The sequence below is a fragment of the Perna viridis genome, chromosome 7, assembly GCF_037379345.1.
Source record: "Perna viridis isolate PV_CMFRI_1.1 ecotype Kerala chromosome 7, ASM3737934v1, whole genome shotgun sequence".
Lineage (NCBI taxonomy): Eukaryota > Metazoa > Mollusca > Bivalvia > Mytilida > Mytilidae > Perna > Perna viridis.
This window is the reverse complement of record NC_142451.1, coordinates 26137568-26156726: the sequence shown is the minus strand read 5'-3', so window position 1 is coordinate 26156726 and position 19159 is coordinate 26137568. Positions and strand designations below refer to the sequence as shown.

The following is a 19159-nucleotide window of genomic DNA, read 5'->3' as shown; positions in this document are numbered from 1 at the left end:
TGTTTTTTCCTGACATTCAGTTCATGATGATGTCGGGATACCCTTTCTGGTTTTAACTTTAGAAATTTCAAGTACGACAACTGCGATTAAATTTTTTTGGTAACTGACCAAGACAGCATTATTTTTTTACTGAATTAACATGTAAATGGCTGAAGCTTCGGCCCCAGGTACAAGTTCGTCAGTTGTTCTGACGACTGAGGAACAACAGGTAATAGAATTTTACTCCAATTTAAAGGAACCAGCATGTAAATCATAAACGATCCATGAATTTATCCACTATGTCAGTGATAGGGAGGTCAGTCAAAATATGAAGTATATAGAAAATGTACAAGTTTATATTAGTTTGAAAGAGCCCAAGAAATGTAACTTACTGGTGCAAAAATTTTTAAAATCGGTCTAGGGGTTCAAAAGTTATTACAATTTAAAGTTCAAAATTTTGGTCATTTTTCTTGCGAGGGCAAAAATGTCACATTTTGGGCACTTCTGTGGCCCACATAAGTCAAACAGGTAAAGAAATTCATACATTGTGTCTTAATCATTTAAATAAAGCCATTTCATACTTTGATTTAAGCCATTCAGGAAACTTGTATCTTAGATACAAAGAAAATTACACTTTTTTAAAATTGGCAAAAAAACACTTTGGACTTAGTTTTTTTTTGCTATGTGTCAACAGCATCGTGAATTAAAGTGCCATTTTTGGATATTCATATTTGGAAATTGGAAGGTAGTAGAAATCTGATACTTTGCTGTTCTTTCAAGAGTAATCCATTAAACAGAAATAAATAAACAAATATTATGTCAAAACCTCTGATTTGTTTTTCATTGGAATCAGAAACACTGCGGCAGACCCCCTTTTTTTTAAATGCGTTTTTTCAACAAAAAAATGCATTTTTGCTTACTAAGAATTCAAAAAAAATATTTAATTTTTTCTGTCACTTGTTTTGTGTGGCAATAAAGTTGCTTGACTTGAAAAATCATGTTTTTCAGCTCAAAAAAATTTTTTGAGGTCGAAAATTTAAATTTTAGGGTAAATTTTAGAGCTATTTTCAGTGGAAAAAATGGCGAAAGGTCAGACAAAAAAAGACATTTTGAATTTAAAAGCAGTTTTTAGCACATGACAGTTATTGTTATTGTGATTAAATATGTAAAAACACATTTTTATCAAGAAATAATTGAATTATATTTAAAAACCAACAAGCAAATGTTGAAAAATGGGGGTAAATCGAACATTTTTGAAAATTTCAGATTTAAAAAAAAAACCGCATATTTATGCTTATATTTATCAAAATATCAACCTACCATATACTTATGTGGTACCATTTTAAAGCTTAGAATCTAAGCTATCACATGAAGATACTTTCATCTTATTTTGCTATAAAATGTTTAATGTGGATGAAAATTTGTTAGGCCTATACCTTTAATGAAGCCAGACGATAATCAAAATAAACATACATTTTTGCCACAAAAAGTGGCAAAATAATATTATATCAAGGTCTGGTCAATTCTAAGATTCCTAATTAGTCTTGTAATGTTTTCTTGTTTAAATAGGGTCTTTTAATATAATAATAATCTCATTATTATGTTAAAATTGAATAAAATTTCAAAAACAAATGCTGTTTTCCCAAGAAATTGAGAAAATTTTTATGAATACATTGACTTGAACCAATGCGCATACTTTCACTATGGAACTTTGAAGCCCTAGCTGTTTCCTCATGTGTACTATTATGTACATTAAATGATAATAAACAAAATATCATCATTTGATTAAGTTTAATGAACTTTTCGAAGTTTCCATTTCAGGCCAGAAGGGTTTCTTCACCAGGATCTACTATGTCTGCCAAATCTACAAAAGAGATTATGTACATAAGGACATTACACCTATTAACATCATTTACCTTATCAATTTACTTACAGTTAGTTTACTTTCTATTAAATCATAATCTGGTTTGCTAACAATCTGAAAAAATGTAAAACTTTATTTGATGTTGGTTGCTCACAAAGCGGTTGACAAAAGATGTGGCGAGGAGTTAAAAACACCAAACTTCCTTTTCCAGAATAATTATCTTCATTTCAAAACAAGAAGATTGTTTTATAAGATTATATTAATGTTATGTTAAATAACTTAATATGAATAATTTCACTGCGTGATCCGTCTGGTTCTTCTATCAAGTGTTGAACTCTCTTACCAATCAGGTTATCGGGTTCAGGTGTGTCTGGAACTACCCTACTTACTGTACCCCACATGGTCCTACCTCAGACTCGGTCCATATTCGTCTCATAGCATAGCCCACTATGCTGCTCAGGCCATCTGAAATAAACAAGTAGTGGAATTCAATGAATATGTACTGTGAGGCAGTTTTAAAGCAGAGTCTAAACACAAAACTAATCGACAGTTCTTGTAAGTAATATATGATTCAAATGTAAATGCTTATTTGTTACCATAATTAAAAGACTCAAAAGTTTTATTATTAAAATAAATAAAGCTACTAAACTAAATCAAAGTATAAAAACTAACTTACCATGAATTCGAAACATCTCCAGAACTCAACAAAATGAAACTAAAATGATGAAAAACAAACAGAAAATAAAACTAAATCATAATAAAATTTACATCAGTGTTTACTTTTTATATGACAAAATAAAATAAATATTTAGGCAGCCTGTTTACTAATACTTTCTTCTGAAATAAATCAATAATTAGAAGAAAAAACATAGTACAAGTATGTTTCATATACATACAACAAAAGATTGGTATTATGAGTCAATCAATGTGATCCTAAAAAGGCCAAAAAAATATTAAACCATAATTAGTTAAAATTTAATGATAAATAATGTATATTACTAGGATTTTAAACCTTTTCCAAGCAATTGTACATGTATATGAATATTAAATAAGTAGAGCATCTACAATCCTCTAAAAGTGAATATGTAAGTTAGCTGTTAAAAATTGTACAGTATGAATATATAAAGTAAACTTAAGAAGATGCAGGTCATATGTAAAATATGCAATTGCCACATATATACATCTCATCAAATAAGTTCTATTTATCAAGTAAAGTACAAGCAGGGCTACCAGATAATTGTTCTAATAAAAGTCATAATTAATATATATTAACTGATAAAATGAAAACCAGAAAAAAAGTTGTGTATCATTTGAAGAAGCAATTTAAGGTTGATTTTTTTTTCTACATATGATAATTTTGAATAAATAAAACAGTTAAAATAAATATAAAGAAGGTTTATGCTTAAACATGTGAGTTTCATATAAATTGGGCACTACATATAAATTAAAATTGAATTATCAAGGAAATTAAATGCAATATGTGCAAATTCTCCCAACCAATAGAAAAAAAGCTAGGTAAAATACAGAGACTTCCGATAATATAGGAAAGTCGATAAAGTCCGAAAGATTTTGAATGGATTGCAATCAAACGTTGGGAGAATTTACCTCATTACATATTCATCGTTTAATAAAAATGTTATGGAAACATATTCCAACTAATGCTAAATGAGAGTAATCTTTTTTAAATCAGCTCATGCAGAATCAAACGAAAATCAGACCTTCCAAGAAGGTGAATATAGTTTTTAAGCTTGCAGATGATAAAAGGTCATTCTAGAATTTGACCTTACGGAAACAGGGCGATTAGGCTTATATTAGACATAATTTAGGTACTTACCGTAAGTGATTGGCCTCCATGGCCTAGGTCCATCGTTGTCTGCACCACCAGTCAAAAATCCGTCCAGAAAACAGTCGGTAAAAGGCATTTATCCACGAGTGTTCGAAAATCTTAACAGAAGCTATGGCGGATCAGTAACATCCGGTTAGCAAGAACGATAACCGGTCCCGCTTTAATTTTTGTGAAAACCACGCCCTGACCACCCTAATATCCAATCGATTCCGCAAGCTATTATTGTTTTTCTTCTGAAACCAGGGTTACGGATGGACGCAGAAAGGATTAAATTTTCGGAATCCGACTGTCAGTGCATTCCGGGTACGCAAAAACTATTTTTTTTCAACATGTTTTTCCTTAAAATTACGTAAAAAATATGTTTTGTAACCAAAAAATTAGCCTGACAACCGGATTATCAAAATTGAAGATATTTCCAAAAATTTAAGCCATAAATGAAGAAAATCGGTCCAGTAATAGCTTGCGGAATGAATTTTGAAATAGGTATGATCTTTGACACATAGTTTTTCAGGCGGCCATTTTTCTCAAAGTATCGTCACTTCAAACGTTTGTACCAAATGACCAATAACTCCAATAACAATGAAAGTTGTATATTTAGAAAGAGAAATGTCTCATCTTCAATTACATATATTTTTTATTGTCATGCAATGGATTTTTAACCATTTTCTAACGTGTTAAAGTTGACTCAAAATTGAGAATTTTGCTCTCGCAAGAATATAGATAAACGCACTACCGACCTCCCTACCAGTGATGCCTGATCAGGCTGATGGAAATAAAAAATAAAGACACGAGTTGAAAGAGACATCCCCATGTAATACATATATACAATATGGTTAATATGAAGTAGGCATTGTAAGTAAGCACAATACGATTCACCTTACTTGAAAGTTTAATATGAGGAAGGCAATGGCCTTAAGTGTGAGCTAAGTCTGAAGCAAAAGTACTAGGTTCCCTTTTCAACAACTTAATTATTATTTATTATTTTGTCATTTATCATTTTGCCAAGTTTTTTGTAAATTTTTCATCAGTAAAAAGTGGGAGACAACATGGGGCATTCCCAATATTCATAAAATTATCAAAAGAAATGTTCTTGGTTCGCATGTTAAATGTTTTGTCTAGCCTACATTTTTACTATTAATGAAGCTTTAATGTATCCTGCTGTAGTGTTTTGCTTGGACAAAAGTTTCTCAAGTGTCAGTATGATGAATTTTTACACAAATTTCTGTACATTTAAGATTGAGCCTGTAATGAAAACCATTTAAATTCCTAAAATAAAATAATTGCCTTTCCTATCATAGAAAAACTATGCATTGATTTGGATAAAACAATCTGAGTTACAAGTATATTATATCAGAGGCAAAATAGCAAGTGAAGCAATTGGATAGCAGAGAAAGATATGTACATGTATGTACTTTATACATCAAACTTTTCCTGAACTTTTTAAACAGACCATTTTTGCTTTAATATTTTGATTTACAAAAAAAAAAATAGAAAAGATAAAAGATCATTTTCACTTATTTCGATTTACAAAAAAAAATTTTAAAAATAGAAAAGATAAAAGATCATTTTCACTTATTTTGATTAACAAAAAAAAAAAATGGAAAAGATTTGAGATAAGAGGCTATTTTAACTGAAAAAGTAATCTTTAATGTACATTTTTATTTTTTTGGTGTAAGGAAATATTAAAATTTCTCTGTATGGACAGTTACTATTTTTGTCACTTCTTGGACATGACTATTTTGTTTTGGTATACTGGGGAACCTTAAGATAAATGTAATAACCTTACAGCTCACACTGCTTCATGATGCTCTTTATAAGCTTCAATCAGAGTCATAATCATGACAAATACAAGATTGGACACTACCCGGTACACATTTATAATATGAGACAGGTGCTACCAGAAACACCTACATATATGTACTTGTATGTGTAGCTCAAAAAGTTCAGGGATTAGTTGGGTCTGTTTATGCTACTCTTAACATTCCAACTTGTCACATGCATTTTATATATATGGCTTACTACAGTATCTTTCACTTAGAATATCATATATTAAGGAGGTACATGTAGACCTACAGTAAGGGAAATAACTCCTGAAATCAGTGATATGTTTGTATCATATTCAATTTCTCCAAAGCTTTTCAAGCTACCCTTTGAAACAGAATGAAATCAGTTGTCATGGCAGTCTTTTGCTCCTATGGGACCTGCTGGTTATGAAAGAGTAATCAAAAGAATGTAATCCAGGGAAAGGACACTCACACAACAGAGCATAAAATAACCAAAATAATTAGTACAAAGAAACATCAGTAAATGAGCAACTCCACTAAAAAGTGGGAACATGGACCAGGTGTACCAGTAGGGTAAGGGTCAATTAGTGAATATACATTTGCCCAATTGCATACCTGTTAACTAGTCAAACCTAATTGTGGAAGATCTCCTGAAATCATAAAAATGTGGGAGATTTTGTGTGATGACATTATCAACATATTTTGTGGTGTTATAAATTAAATAAAACTGAGGATTTTAAATATTTTTTTCAAACCCATAAATGCATGATATATACAAATGAATCAACAAAATGAATTATGCATGTATTCACAGAAGTGTTGCTTGGTATGGCATAAAATAGATTTTGCGCTGTTCCAATGTTCATCACTGGCATGTCAATGAATCTGGTCTTGATGGACCTGCTTCCATCTTTAAAAATGCGAACGAGATTACATGTAACAAAGAACTTTTGGCCACCCCTACCATTGCTTTCATCACATAAAATACTAAATGGTTTCTGCTCCCTTTCAGAATTTTTTGGGGCCATAGTATATTTTTATTTTACCAATTTTTGGACTTAAATATAGTATGTATAGCATACTAATAAAAGTCAGATAAAACCTGAACCATGTACATCCTGTAAGTTAGTTATTTAATGACATCATTTTGATATTGATAAGGTAGCAATATATAATCGCTCTTGTTCTTCATTTTTTAGCAAGAATTATGACTTTCTTAAACTCAATGTGTTATCTTTTAGGGTGGTACCAGTCCAAGGCTTCACTTAAAACTGAGACGACCAAAGAATGACAAGAAAGTTAAATGGACTACTGAGACCGTGGATAATGAACATATGAACAAGAAAAAGTCTAAATGTATGTATTAGTGAAAACTAATATATTATAAAGCTTGTCACTTCTCTAATTTCTGCTCAGTATTCACACTTGACTGGTGTAAGATAAAATAGTTGTTTGCCCAGACATTTTTCAGTAGAATCTTAGAAAAGTGAGGTTTTTGACAGAGTTATCTGCCCTTGAAATATTCATTTTCAGTGCATTTCAATGAAATTGTAACTCAAAGGTCCAGCATGATATGGAAAATATTGTCTGTTTTTGTTGATGTTGATGGTGCAAATAGTCATATTACACTATCAAAATGGTGGTTTTTTTCATACCATGTTTCACCTACTGCCTGTTTCTTACAGTGACTGACTCTTAATTAGACATATTACATTTAAACAAATAAGACTTATATCCTTAGTCCTCTTGAACTTTGAAAACTTTTGGCTTTCCACAGAAAAATTTGATTTGTATGAAAATTAAATTTTCCACAATGGATTTTATGAAAAATAACACATAACTTTAATTGCCAAAGGTAACTGGAAATTGAAATTCTAGAGCCTTCACATGTCTTTTATTGATGTGCTTTCTTCTTCACAATTCTCAACTTTGGCTACGTGTATTCCTAAATGATACATGAAAGCATTCTTCTCAGTTTTAATTTTTAAGGATTCTATGTACACATAAACAGTTATTTCTTACAAAAATAATGAAGGCTTGAATATTGTGTTTTGAATTCAGGTTGTTGTATCTATGAGAAACCAAGAATGTTTGGTGAGTCTTCTGACGAGGACGATGATCATGACTGTACATTCAATTGTCGAGGTCACAAGGGAAAATGTTATAAAAAAGATGGATCAGGTATGCCTGTGGTAGAATAGCACATGAAAAAATTGTGTTTTAAAAGTTTGAATGTATGCAAAAATAGTTTTATGTAAAAATATCAGCAAATTTTAAAAAATTGAAATTGCTTGCACAAAGAAATATTTTAAACATTTCAATTCATCGTTGTATATTGTGTATTATAATTACTTATGTGTGTCGTCAAGTTCATCTGTGTAGTAAACTACAAATATGTGTCCCTGCTACTCCCAGTTTTTGAAAAAAAATATTTATAGAACCTGTATTTCATTTTGCCAGATTGTCACTTGCAAGTCAGCTTAAGTGTGATACCATACATTTTAGCATCACAAGTTCACAAAACTTTCAACCTCAAATAACCAAATTAAAACACTTAGTTTGGTGACAGTAAAAGAAAATTTATTTTTAATGGAGGAATAGTACAAAATACTGTATTAAAATTAGCAAAGTCAAACACAATGAACATAAAAATATGAATTTCCTTCACATCTGAAGGTACAACCTGACATGGTAATTCTAAGGTACTGAGGTGACACATGCAAAGTGTCGATCTACTTGACATGAAAGAAGATTGTGGAGACCTCTGTGTCAGTCCTACTGTACTTTGAACAGTTGTTGCAAGTTAGAAAGTTGTCTTGTCATTATTTATCAGAATTTTAAGGAAATACCAACTTTCCTGTTAACTTTAGTTTATTTACGAAAACTTGAGTAAAACTTATCCAAGCTTATTGTTGATTCAATTTTTATGATTCATATGTCAATGTGTTTGTTTTTGAAATTCTGTTCTAAAAGTGTTTTACAGGGTAGGCTTATCTTTAGGTTTTTTTTGGAGTGAAAATGGTACAAAATTGGACCACATCCAAAAAAAGAACTTTTTCATTTTTTGTCCAATTTTGAAAGTGTTCCTGCCTGCTTTTTTCTATTAGATTTGAGATATCTGTTACTGAGTTATCAGGGATCAAAGTAGCCACGCTGTAAAAAGTGGACTTATTAATTTTTGGTTGGATTTCGTAAATTATTTCAATTGGATTCCTTCTGAAAATCCCTGCCTGATTTTTTGAGTCAGAATTCAGACATCTCTTACCGTTTTTGAATTATAAGTGATTAAAGAGGCCACACCCTAAAAAAATTAACTTATTAAAATTTTGATTCGATTTCGAAAATTGTTTTTCTTGGATTGGTTATGAAAATCCCTGCATGTTATCGAATATCTCTTACAGTTTTTGAATTATAAGGAGTCAAAGAGGCCAACCCCCCCCCCCAAAATCGATTTTTGATTTTTAGTCTGATCTTGAAATTTTTTTTATTGGATTTTTATTAAATTTCTTGTCTGCATTTTCCATTCAGACTTCAGAAAGTTCTTAAGGTTTTCAAGTTATAAGGGGTAAAAGTGGCCACACCCCAAAAAATGATTTTTTTATTTTTTTGGTCCGATTTTGAAAAGTTTTAATTCATTTTTAAATTTTGTGCTATGTTGTGTCCATAATGAACTGAGAGTCCTTATGCTTAAGTGTGTCCAACGCCGATATTGTGTCCACACTTGCCCCAACTGTTCAGGGTTTGACCAGTGCAGTCATATCATGCTACCCTCAGCAAAGCTCTTTATTATCTTGATACTGCCTTTTGTTATACAGACATTCCTTTTTAACTATTGCCTAAAGTTTACATAATTTTGCTATTACCCTTCAATACATGTTAACCTTTGGAACAGTTCATGTGGGAGATTCTCTCCCATTGACACTGTCTCATGTGGGAGATTTTTATGTAAAAACAAAATTGATTATACAAAAAATCAATTCATTAGTATTTTGCACAGAAAATATAGTAATTTTAATGAAAAACCTCCCTTAAATCTTACATTTTTATGTGGGACATGCTAAATTTTGCATTGATTTTGTGAGAGTCTCTCCTTGAATGTTGCAGGGTTAACAGGTATGCCCTTCATACCCCAATAATATTACTTTATGACTTATCAATTCATTTCATCATGGATATTGACTAAATTTGCTTTATTTTGTAGGTCCTTCAGAAGAAACTGGACCAAGTAGTTAATGACAGATTCAACTATGTGATATCAGTTGACATTTTATTTGACATGTAAACCTAAGTATGTTTTGTTATTGTTTACCAATAATTGATCTTTTTATTGTTCTACAGTATCTTTTACTTAGAATATTATATATTAAGGAGGTAGACCTACAATAAGGGAAATCAGTAATATGTTTGTATCATATTCAATTTCACCAAAACCTTTCAAGCTTTCTTTGAAACAGAATGAAATCAATCTGAGTTACTTTGATGCTTACATGAAATTGGTGTCAAATGCTGAATACAAACATTCCAATGATTTGTAAGAGTTGTGTCCCTTACCCTAGGTCTACCTTTTTAAGATATGTTCAATTGTTGACAGGGCTATAATGCTGTAAATTATGATTTTATGTTTCCAACACACCTATTGTTAGATTTAGAAAAAATAAAAAATCTCTGGAAATAAAATAACAGGTGAATTGCAATTATTTTTACACGTATCTTTTGAATGTAAATATTATGTGTATTTATTCAAAAGTTTTATTACATTTAACATACAAATTAAGAGTAATAATTAAAGGATTAAAAATAATAGCACTAATTTTCTCATATCAAAGTACTTACAAGAATTATTGAGAAAACATATATTTTATTACTGTAAATTTTGTAGCTTAATTTTAGAATAAATCGTATTACTTTTTAAATTATTACCAGAACTTAGTGGATGTCTACATAAGTTTCATAAATGTGCATGAAGTATGGTTTTCTGAATTCATTTGAATCTCTGGTAAAATGCAGCCTTTTGTATACTACAAACAGGGATTGGTTTGTACCAAATCTAAGAATATAAAATAGTTCATGCACTATTAGTGTGAATTATGGTCTAACCAATGTATGTATGTATTTGTTAAATCTTGGTTTTATTAAATTTTATTTTGAAACTATGTGGAAAGTATGACTCTCTATGGCCATAAAAAACTTTTACATTTCTATTTATCAAAATTACTGGAAGTCAAAGAAACCAGATGCAAACTAAAAAAGATGTTGAACACAATGGCATGAATTTCTTAGATCACTTTTGATTGGCCAAAAAGAGATTTCTATTTCACAGATGAAACTAGATATCATGTTAAATTTCATGCCTTACCAGATTGGAAACCTACCAAATTTGATGCTTACTAGATTTTACTCACTTCCAATGTGAAAGGTGCTGCTAGTGGAGCAGGATATGCTTATCATTCCACTTGTCACTGTTTTTTTAGGATTTGTATTGCAAGTGCTTTAGTTTTTATACTACCGCAAAAGAATTGCAGTCATTGTTGTCCATGTTGTTGTCATCGAATAGACACTTGATTTTCGTGCAAAATTTGACTATTAGTCGATTTTATATTAAGGTTCCAAACTACAAAAAGAAGGTTGGTATTGATCTTCGGGGTTGTGGTCCCAGCTGTTTAAGAATTAGGAACCAAAAATGGCCTAAAACAAGCATTTCATGGAATTTAACTATATAACTATAATAAAAGCATAGGAATGTCTATGATATTGTTCCACAATATTCTATACCACAGATTGATGTTTGAGGTAGACTTGGAACTTTTCAGAAATGAGGGGCCAGAAACGTGCACTTTTCTGATTTCCAGACAATAACTTGACTATTAGAGAGTAATTGTTTTGAAATTGGATTGCAAGGTGCCATACCACAAAAGGAAGACTGGGACTGATATTTTGGGTTGTGTCTTGAGCCAAGTAAGAATAAGGGGGTAGAAACAAGTTTTTTTCTGATTTCTTGACAACAGCTTATTTATTTCTGGTCTGATTTTGAAATTTTTTTATTAGATTTCTCGTGAAACTATTTCAATCATATTTCAGACATCTTTTACAGTTTTCAAATTATTAGGGCCAAAGGAGTCCATGCCTTAAAAGATAGTTTTTTTTTATTTTGGGTGTTATTTAAAAAATTTTGTGTACAAGATTCATCATGAAAATCACTGCTTGCATTTTTCAATCAAATTTCAGATATCACTACGGTTTTTGAATTAGAAGGGACTTTTTTTATTTTTTGGTGCAATTTTGAAATTTATTTTTAATTGGATTCCATACAAAAATCCCAGCCTAAATACAAAAGCTTAAAGAAATATGCTCATCAAATTAACCCTATCATTTACTGTTTTTAAGATAATGAGGTACATGTATAAAGTATTCCATGAATGCACCCTGAAGCAGACCTTTATACTTAAATTGAATTTCAAAATATTGTATAATAGTAGTCCTTCATAAACTGTAAGTCCGGATGTTTAGTGTGTTCACGCTTGTCCCTGGTGAACAGAGTTTGAGAAATTGTGGTAGCTTTTTATTATTCCCTGCTACATGAGTAGCGAGGTATTATGTACGGCAATGAAAAAATATAATATGAATAAAAGGTAAAAATATATTTCAATATCTTTACGTTTTATTCATATTTTATTTGTATTTAGTTTCTTTTCACCTTGTAAACATGGCTATTGTTCACTAATTCATCATTCTTATTATGTAATACATGTACCCTCCAAAAAATTGTCTGTCCATCTGTACCTCCATCCCACAATGGTTTCCAGATGATAACTTGAGAATGATCAATGATTTATGTAAAATTTAGCACAGGTTTTATGTACCAAGAAGTACAGGCTATTTTATTTTCATCAAAATACAAAATGTACAGCAAATTTGGAGTTTAGCCATTTTGAAAACTTTGCCATCCACATTTTTTGTGGCAAGAGTTCACTTAATGTTTCATTTTCCGCATTTTTTATGTTAATGTTGTCTTATTTTCCTTATCTTCAGTTTTATATGTAATTGCATATGTACATGTCCTTGGAGTTTGATGTCTATAAATTGTCATTTCATTTTGACACTTCACGGGCAGATTCAGACAGTATGAAAAGGAGGGGTGCCAGTAGGGGTTCCTCAGAAAAAGAGGGTTCAAGAGCATTATTTACAATTTTTTGTCAATTGTACACGGACAAATTTCCAGTAGCAGTAAAACTGAGTAAATTAAACGAACAATCCATTGTGGTTTTTTACCTCAAATATGAAGGTATGAACTTTCATATATCAAAGTATTTTATTACATTTTGATTTTACAGTAGTTGACAAACCTGTTTCATTATTTTCATACCCCACAAATTATGTTGGGAGTATATTGGAATCACTCTTTCTGTCTGTCCACATTCCTTGTAAACCTCCTCAACCACTCAACGGATTTTGAAAATCAAAGTGCTGGCGGTTTTTGATTATTGTGAAAATTTTAGCATGAACAAAATTTAAAAGATTACATGATGTAAAATAAAACTTTAATCATACATTTGCTTTTCCCATATTACTTAAGAATTATTTTTCCTAATATGTAAAAACTGAAGGTCAATAAATTACTGATTTCTGAAGTAAAAACTGTAATTGATAGTAAAATAGTATCAACTTCACACACATTTCCAACTTAAGGGTTTTAAATGTTAAAAGTGAAACACCTTCTAAACTGCTCAGAGGATTTTGATAAAATATTTTAGAGGAAGGTTTGGGTATCATATGTAGATGTGCATGAAGGAATATAAACAATGTAGGATGACACCAAAGAGAGATAATTTAACTTATGGTTTTATATCTAACATTTGAAGCAGGGTGTATTCTTTTTGAGAGCTTGTTGACAGTTTTTCTAATTTATTACTTTTGTGTGTTTCTTTGTTTTGTATCAAGAGAATAGTATGTGGAATAACAAGTTGAAGAGAAGTAATAAATTGTCTCTCTTTTTTTTTGTTTTTATTAAAAAAATGATTTCATACAATAAGATGATTGAAAGAAATATTAACATGATACGGAAATTTCTTCATACAGTTTTGTTCTTTTAACCAACACAACTTAAAACTAATTAATTAAAACAGATGAATAGTCACTGCTGTAATTTGAGTCCACATTAAAAAGCCTGCCAAAGTTTGTTCATTACATTGAGGACTGTTTATTGCGTGATTCACTCCAGGCCTTAGCTATTGTCCGCTTCATCTCATCATCACCATCATCATACATCTGTTTCATCATGGTCATAAGGCTGTCATTTGGATCTGCGTTATCATCTACTTTGGGTCTAAAAAATCCAGCACAAAATAATCTGTAGTCAAACTAACTGCAAGATGTAGTACATTCAATCACTGGTAACTTAATTATTTTTCTGTTTTTACTGTCTGACATTATTTGATCTCTGACTACTGCAATAATACTAAAAATAATAGGTAATTTCCAATAGCAATGTTATGTCTTTTGACTGTGGTGTTACCAATAAACCGAATAACACCAGTTTTGAATGTCTTTACAGAATATAACATCTCATCCTATAATGTGATCACTCTGATATGTTTTTGTCTCTACTTTAAAATGTTGCTATTCTGTATATCCATGTAATAAATCCATCAGATAAGATTATGGTAGAATTCACAAACTCAGGGTGTCAGGGGAGCACGCTCACCTAGAGGACATGAGGTTGTATTTTTTATCCCTGTCCGAGTCACCTCAAAGACTAAAATTAGAAGTCACTGCATCTCAGCCAGGACCAGGTATTTACGGGGATAGAGTGATGACTGGTTGGCTCAGAACAAGGTGTCTGAGTGTGGTGGCCTGTCTATCTGCTGTTTCAGTGAGCTAGCACAATAAAGATCTGATTCTTTTTAGCATGTTAGCCTAGTAAAAAACAGGGTCTGTTTGATTGGTCATCCTTAAATAGATGGAATATCTGCCATAGGATATTAAACCATGATCAATCAAACTTCATTACTTTTGAAAGAATCTGGTGTTTACTCAAGCCACTGTTTTAAGAATCCCTTGAACTGTATAAAACTTACTTTTTGGATTCTTTCTCTTTACTTTCTCTCTGTGTTACGTAAGCCCATGTTTTCTGTGTATCTTTACGTAACATTACAAGAACCATATCTGTTTTGATCTGATTAAATATATATATAACATACAAAATGTATTTTATTTTCAAGTGAAATAAAAAGTAATCTCTTAAATTCATTAATATAAACATCTAGGTCACTTTACAATTAACTTGTTTGTATGTATGTCTAATTGTTATGTAACATCTGAAAAATGACAACAAAGGCTAAAAACTTTGGTATCTTTCAAAAATGTTCATAATCTACTGGACTATGAGACTTACCTCTTAATAAGATCAGTAGAAATTTAAGGTTTTATGGCATTTAATTTCTACCAAAAAAAATTCAGTCCTCTCCACCCCCCCCCCAAAAAAAAAAAAAAAAAATTTCAGAGTCCTCTCCCATCCTCCCCCCCCCACCCCCCCCCCCAAAAAAAAAATCATTTTTACGTATATATATCAAACAACCTCTTACTCTTATAAATCAAACAAAATAATTCAAATAGGATCCATTACTTTATTTCAAAAATCAAAATTAAGGATCCCTTTCAATTAAAATGTCATGAAAACGAAAAACATGATACTTACTTTTTATACTTATTCAATAATCATGATCATTTTCCAGTTTAAACTTGTTATTCTACTTGTTTAAAAAAAATATTTACTAAACAATTAATTAATAAAAATACCTTGATGTAACTCTCCTTTGGTAAAATTTCTTCTAATAAGTTGGAAATATACAGTTCATGGTTTTTACCACCCAATTCATTAACCTTAAGTCTGACAGACCTGTGAATGAAAGCACATTGGTTACAAAGATCAAAATGCTATCCAAACAAATTCATCAATACTACATATAACAATCTGTATCTAACTGAAGATTTGTCTTTTTTGTGATTATGTGTTTTTTGTCCAGCTGTACACTTGAGATTTTTTTTCTGTAAAGTGTTTAACTTGGTTTTATACTTCTGTATTGAGGTTCAGCTTACTTTTTGCGTGTGATACTACAGTAATACAGGGAACTTATCACATTATCTTAGATCTTGAAACATTATGCAACCTTCATAGATACAATAAGCAATGGACTAAAACAATGTTAAAACTGAAGTTGGATAATCTCCTTTTGGAGTGACTTGACATTAATTATTTTCATTTCTGCACATTTACAAATGATGCCTATTAACCTTCTTGTAAAATTTTATAATAATCATATAAAACACTAAACTTGGATTATCTCCCTTAGTAGGCACGAGACAATGAGACAATAACTACTGTAGCTACCTTGACACACATCTACATGTACATCTTCCTAAGAAATTTTATCAAAATTCATAGAGAAGTGCAGGAAGAATTGCAGTTATGAGGTTTCATTAAATGTAAAATACTTAAATTATTTTATCTCCTTTTGCAGACATTGAACAATGTTTTTAAAACTCTATAAAATTTAATGAAATTAAAATTCCACCTCCTACCTTTGTGTGAAATCACAACTGACTTGCTCCTTAGGTAGAGACTGAACACCATTCAATGTCACATAAAGTTTCATAAACTTTTCTGACTGGTCCCATGCTGAATATAGAGAATGAAAAATATAAAATTCTTCCCTCCAATCAATGATCAAGTACTCAGAAAAAAAAACTATAACAAAAACAAACAATTTAACAAATAATAGTGCATTGGATTTACATGTAGATCAACAGATCGTTTATACATTTTGTATTTTCAAAACATGTCAATATTCATATTACCAGTTTTAGTTAACCAACTTGAGTTAAAATAATTCTTTAACTTATTCTTCTTTATGCTCTTCTCAAATCCAGAAAGAAAAATGAAATACGTGTGTAAGTTTCCACTGAGCAGCTGATTTTATTTTTAAAGTTTATCATTAGTTCTTTATTTCATCATGACCACTTATATCTCAACCCTTTCAAGAGCAAGCAGACACGAGTCCAACCTTGATGGTGAAATTAATCATTGGATAAGAAAAGACCTTTGAAAGGTCTATCAAATACCAACTGTTTATCAAGCTTTTATTGAAACTGTGTAAGTTGTGGTTTTTGGTATAACTAGACATAGCATAATTTGTAATTGAAACCGTGTAAGTTGTGGTTTTGGTATAGCTAGACATAACATAATTTGTAATTGAAACCGTGTAAGTTGCGATTTTTGGTATAACTAGACATACCACAATTTGTAATTGAAACCATGTAAGTTGCAGTTTTTGGTATAACTAGACATACCACAATTTGTAATTGAAACCATGTAAGTTGCGGTTTTTGGTATAACTAGACATACCAAATTTGTAATTGGAACCATGTAAGTTGTGGTTTTTGGTATAACTAGACATACCATAATTTGTAATTGAAACTGTGTAAGTTCCTGTCTTCGGTTTAACTTGAGTACCAGGTGCAGTAACTGGGGTTTCCAGAGATTTCTTTAATTTGTCTTGCTTTTGTATTAATTCTGACTCTAATTTCCTCTTGTCAAGTCCTAATAATTCTTTAACTCTTGTCCGACTAGCAGTTTCTAATAGTTGGCTGATTTCCTCAATATCCTGCTTTAACTTTAAAAAACAAAGCAGAAGATCTCTTTTGATAAATACTATTCTGTGATCTTTCTAAACAAAAAATTTGAAAGTGTGTAGATGTCTATCTACTGGCTTACTGTAAGCCACTATATTTTATTTTGTTTCAGACTTTCCAACAAATGAATTATCCACAGTATATCAGTTCTCTATGTATTTAACATAAAAAAAAAGAAAATGTTTCACAATCTTATCTTGAATGTAACACCGTAATAACTTAAAATAACATATAATAACATGCATACTGGAGTGGAGTAACATTTCTCCAACTACATACATCAGAAGCTAAATTGCAGCAACATTATTAATTTAGCATATGGTACAATGCACTTAACATCTCATCTGCATCAAACAAAGTGTAAAAAAAAAAACAATTTTCTGTGATATGCTACTGAATAATACAATAAATGTAAAATCCTAGAGAGGAGGTTTTAGAGAAAAGGAATTATAAATTTCATACATATATATGCTGTCTTTTTTTTTTTAAACATTGCAATATCTGATATAGAAAAAAATCTAAACAATTTTATGGTTTGGTGTGCTGGTTCACAACTTGGGTGGAAAGTAAAGAAATTAAAGTTACTGCTGATAGTATTGTTGTACAGTGAGCGCCGCGAAGCGGTGTGAGCTCTACCGTTACTACATGTACTTTCTAAATTTTCCTTAAGGTTCCCCAAATACTAACAAAAGTCATGTCCCGGAAGTAACAAAAAGTGACTGTACTTACGGTCCATTTCCTTCAATCAAACAAATAAAAAAAATATAGGTTAAGATTACGTTTCAGAAAAAATAAACTCATCTTTTCTGATAGTTTTCAAGTCTTTTTTTCTAATTTGTTTTACTTATTTAAAGAAGTGAATGTTATGTTTATAAAAACTTTGGGAAACACCTGGATGTACGTACATGTATCTCCGCTGTTCCACTGTGGCTGTTGTCAAGAACCTAACCTGCCTCGGAAAAAAATATAACTCCGATTATATTATCAAAATCGAAGCATAACTTTTCTAAGATAGGAAAGGCAATCATTTTCTTGTTTGGAATTTGCAGTTGTCGTCAGAATTTTGTTTACATCACATGATATGCGTAAAATATTCCCACCATCCGTGGAGAACTGTAATATTTGCGGTATCTGTACAGTTTGATCTGACAGGCCAAAACTGAAGAAATGGATGTTGCTAGAGATGTCCTTAAGGGATGAAAAATGTAAAGTATAGCAAAGTGCTATAAAGTTATTGACCATTTTGAGAGCCAGGGCAAAGGCGGATATGGGGGTTGGAATTTTTTAGGAAAAAATTGTTCAAGTAATTCATTTATTGAAAAAAAAACTCCATTAATTAACATGACAGATTTTCAAATAGAAATATTGATTTAGCTTGCTGCTTAAATATAAATAAAAATATTGCACTTGCGAAGCAAATATTTTCATCCGGGTTGACCCCCCCTCTTTTGTAATGTCCTTTATTATTTTTACGAGTCTCGCACAGATGCTACATGTATGGTAAAGCTCACGGTGCTCGCTGATTTAGGCAATGCCTACCCCATACTATCAACGCTTGACATGGCAGTATGATATATATAACATTCTATATCATTTAATCACATCATCCACAGGCGGCAAGGCCCAAGGCCAAGGCCCAAGCCCAGTCCCAGAAATATAATAATCATTTTCTACAAGTAAAGATTACATTTAGGAAACGTATAGAAAAAAAAGAACTTAATTTAAATCATTTCAATCTCAAACCTAGGAATGAAAAAAAAACACACCTCTTCTATTTGTTGCTCCATTTTTCGAAAGGGCAGAAGCTTTTCTACTTTCACTTTTCAATTCTAGAAATTTCTTCTATGTAGCTCAAATGTTATTGATAGAACTGTATTTTTTCATAGACACAAAACACTTTTCTAACGTGGACTCCGAATTGCTTTCGATATACATCTAAACTTATCCAAGAAAAAGTGATATTTCAAGAAAAGTTTAGAATGAAAAATCAATTATGAT

The 19159-nt window shown here is 30.9% G+C and overlaps 2 protein-coding genes and 1 long non-coding RNA gene across 5 annotated transcripts; 1 reads left to right on the top strand and 2 right to left on the bottom strand.

Annotated features, from left to right (window-relative positions):
- Positions 1 to 50: 50 nt before the first annotated feature.
- LOC148612022 (E3 ubiquitin-protein ligase PPP1R11-like) lies at positions 51 to 10626 on the top strand. The gene is made up of 4 exons (XM_088593110.1): positions 51 to 208; positions 6715 to 6829; positions 7535 to 7654; positions 9675 to 10626. Exons 1-4 carry the CDS (start codon positions 146 to 148, stop codon positions 9704 to 9706), a joined length of 330 nt encoding a protein of 109 aa, XP_088449236.1. The 5' UTR covers positions 51 to 145; the 3' UTR covers positions 9707 to 10626.
- Positions 1754 to 3916, bottom strand: LOC148612023 (uncharacterized). Of its 3 annotated transcripts, XR_015924296.1 has the most exons (4): positions 3678 to 3816; positions 2520 to 2558; positions 2253 to 2308; positions 1754 to 1843 (listed from the first exon to the last, which is right to left on the bottom strand). It is a non-coding gene; the product is annotated as an uncharacterized LOC148612023 (long non-coding RNA). The 3 variants fall into 3 exon arrangements; XR_015924295.1 differs by lacking the exon at positions 2520 to 2558 and having other exon boundaries at positions 2187 to 2308; positions 3678 to 3916; XR_015924297.1 differs by lacking the exon at positions 2520 to 2558 and having other exon boundaries at positions 3678 to 3813.
- A 2102-nt stretch (positions 10627 to 12728) lies between the features above and the next one.
- Positions 12729 to 19086, bottom strand: LOC148612021 (calcyclin-binding protein-like). The gene is made up of 6 exons (XM_088593109.1): positions 18928 to 19086; positions 16929 to 17142; positions 16052 to 16148; positions 15269 to 15368; positions 14548 to 14645; positions 12729 to 13796 (listed from the first exon to the last, which is right to left on the bottom strand). Exons 1-6 carry the CDS (start codon positions 18946 to 18948, stop codon positions 13655 to 13657), a joined length of 672 nt encoding a protein of 223 aa, XP_088449235.1. The 5' UTR covers positions 18949 to 19086; the 3' UTR covers positions 12729 to 13654.
- Between the last annotated feature and the right edge of the window lie 73 nt (positions 19087 to 19159).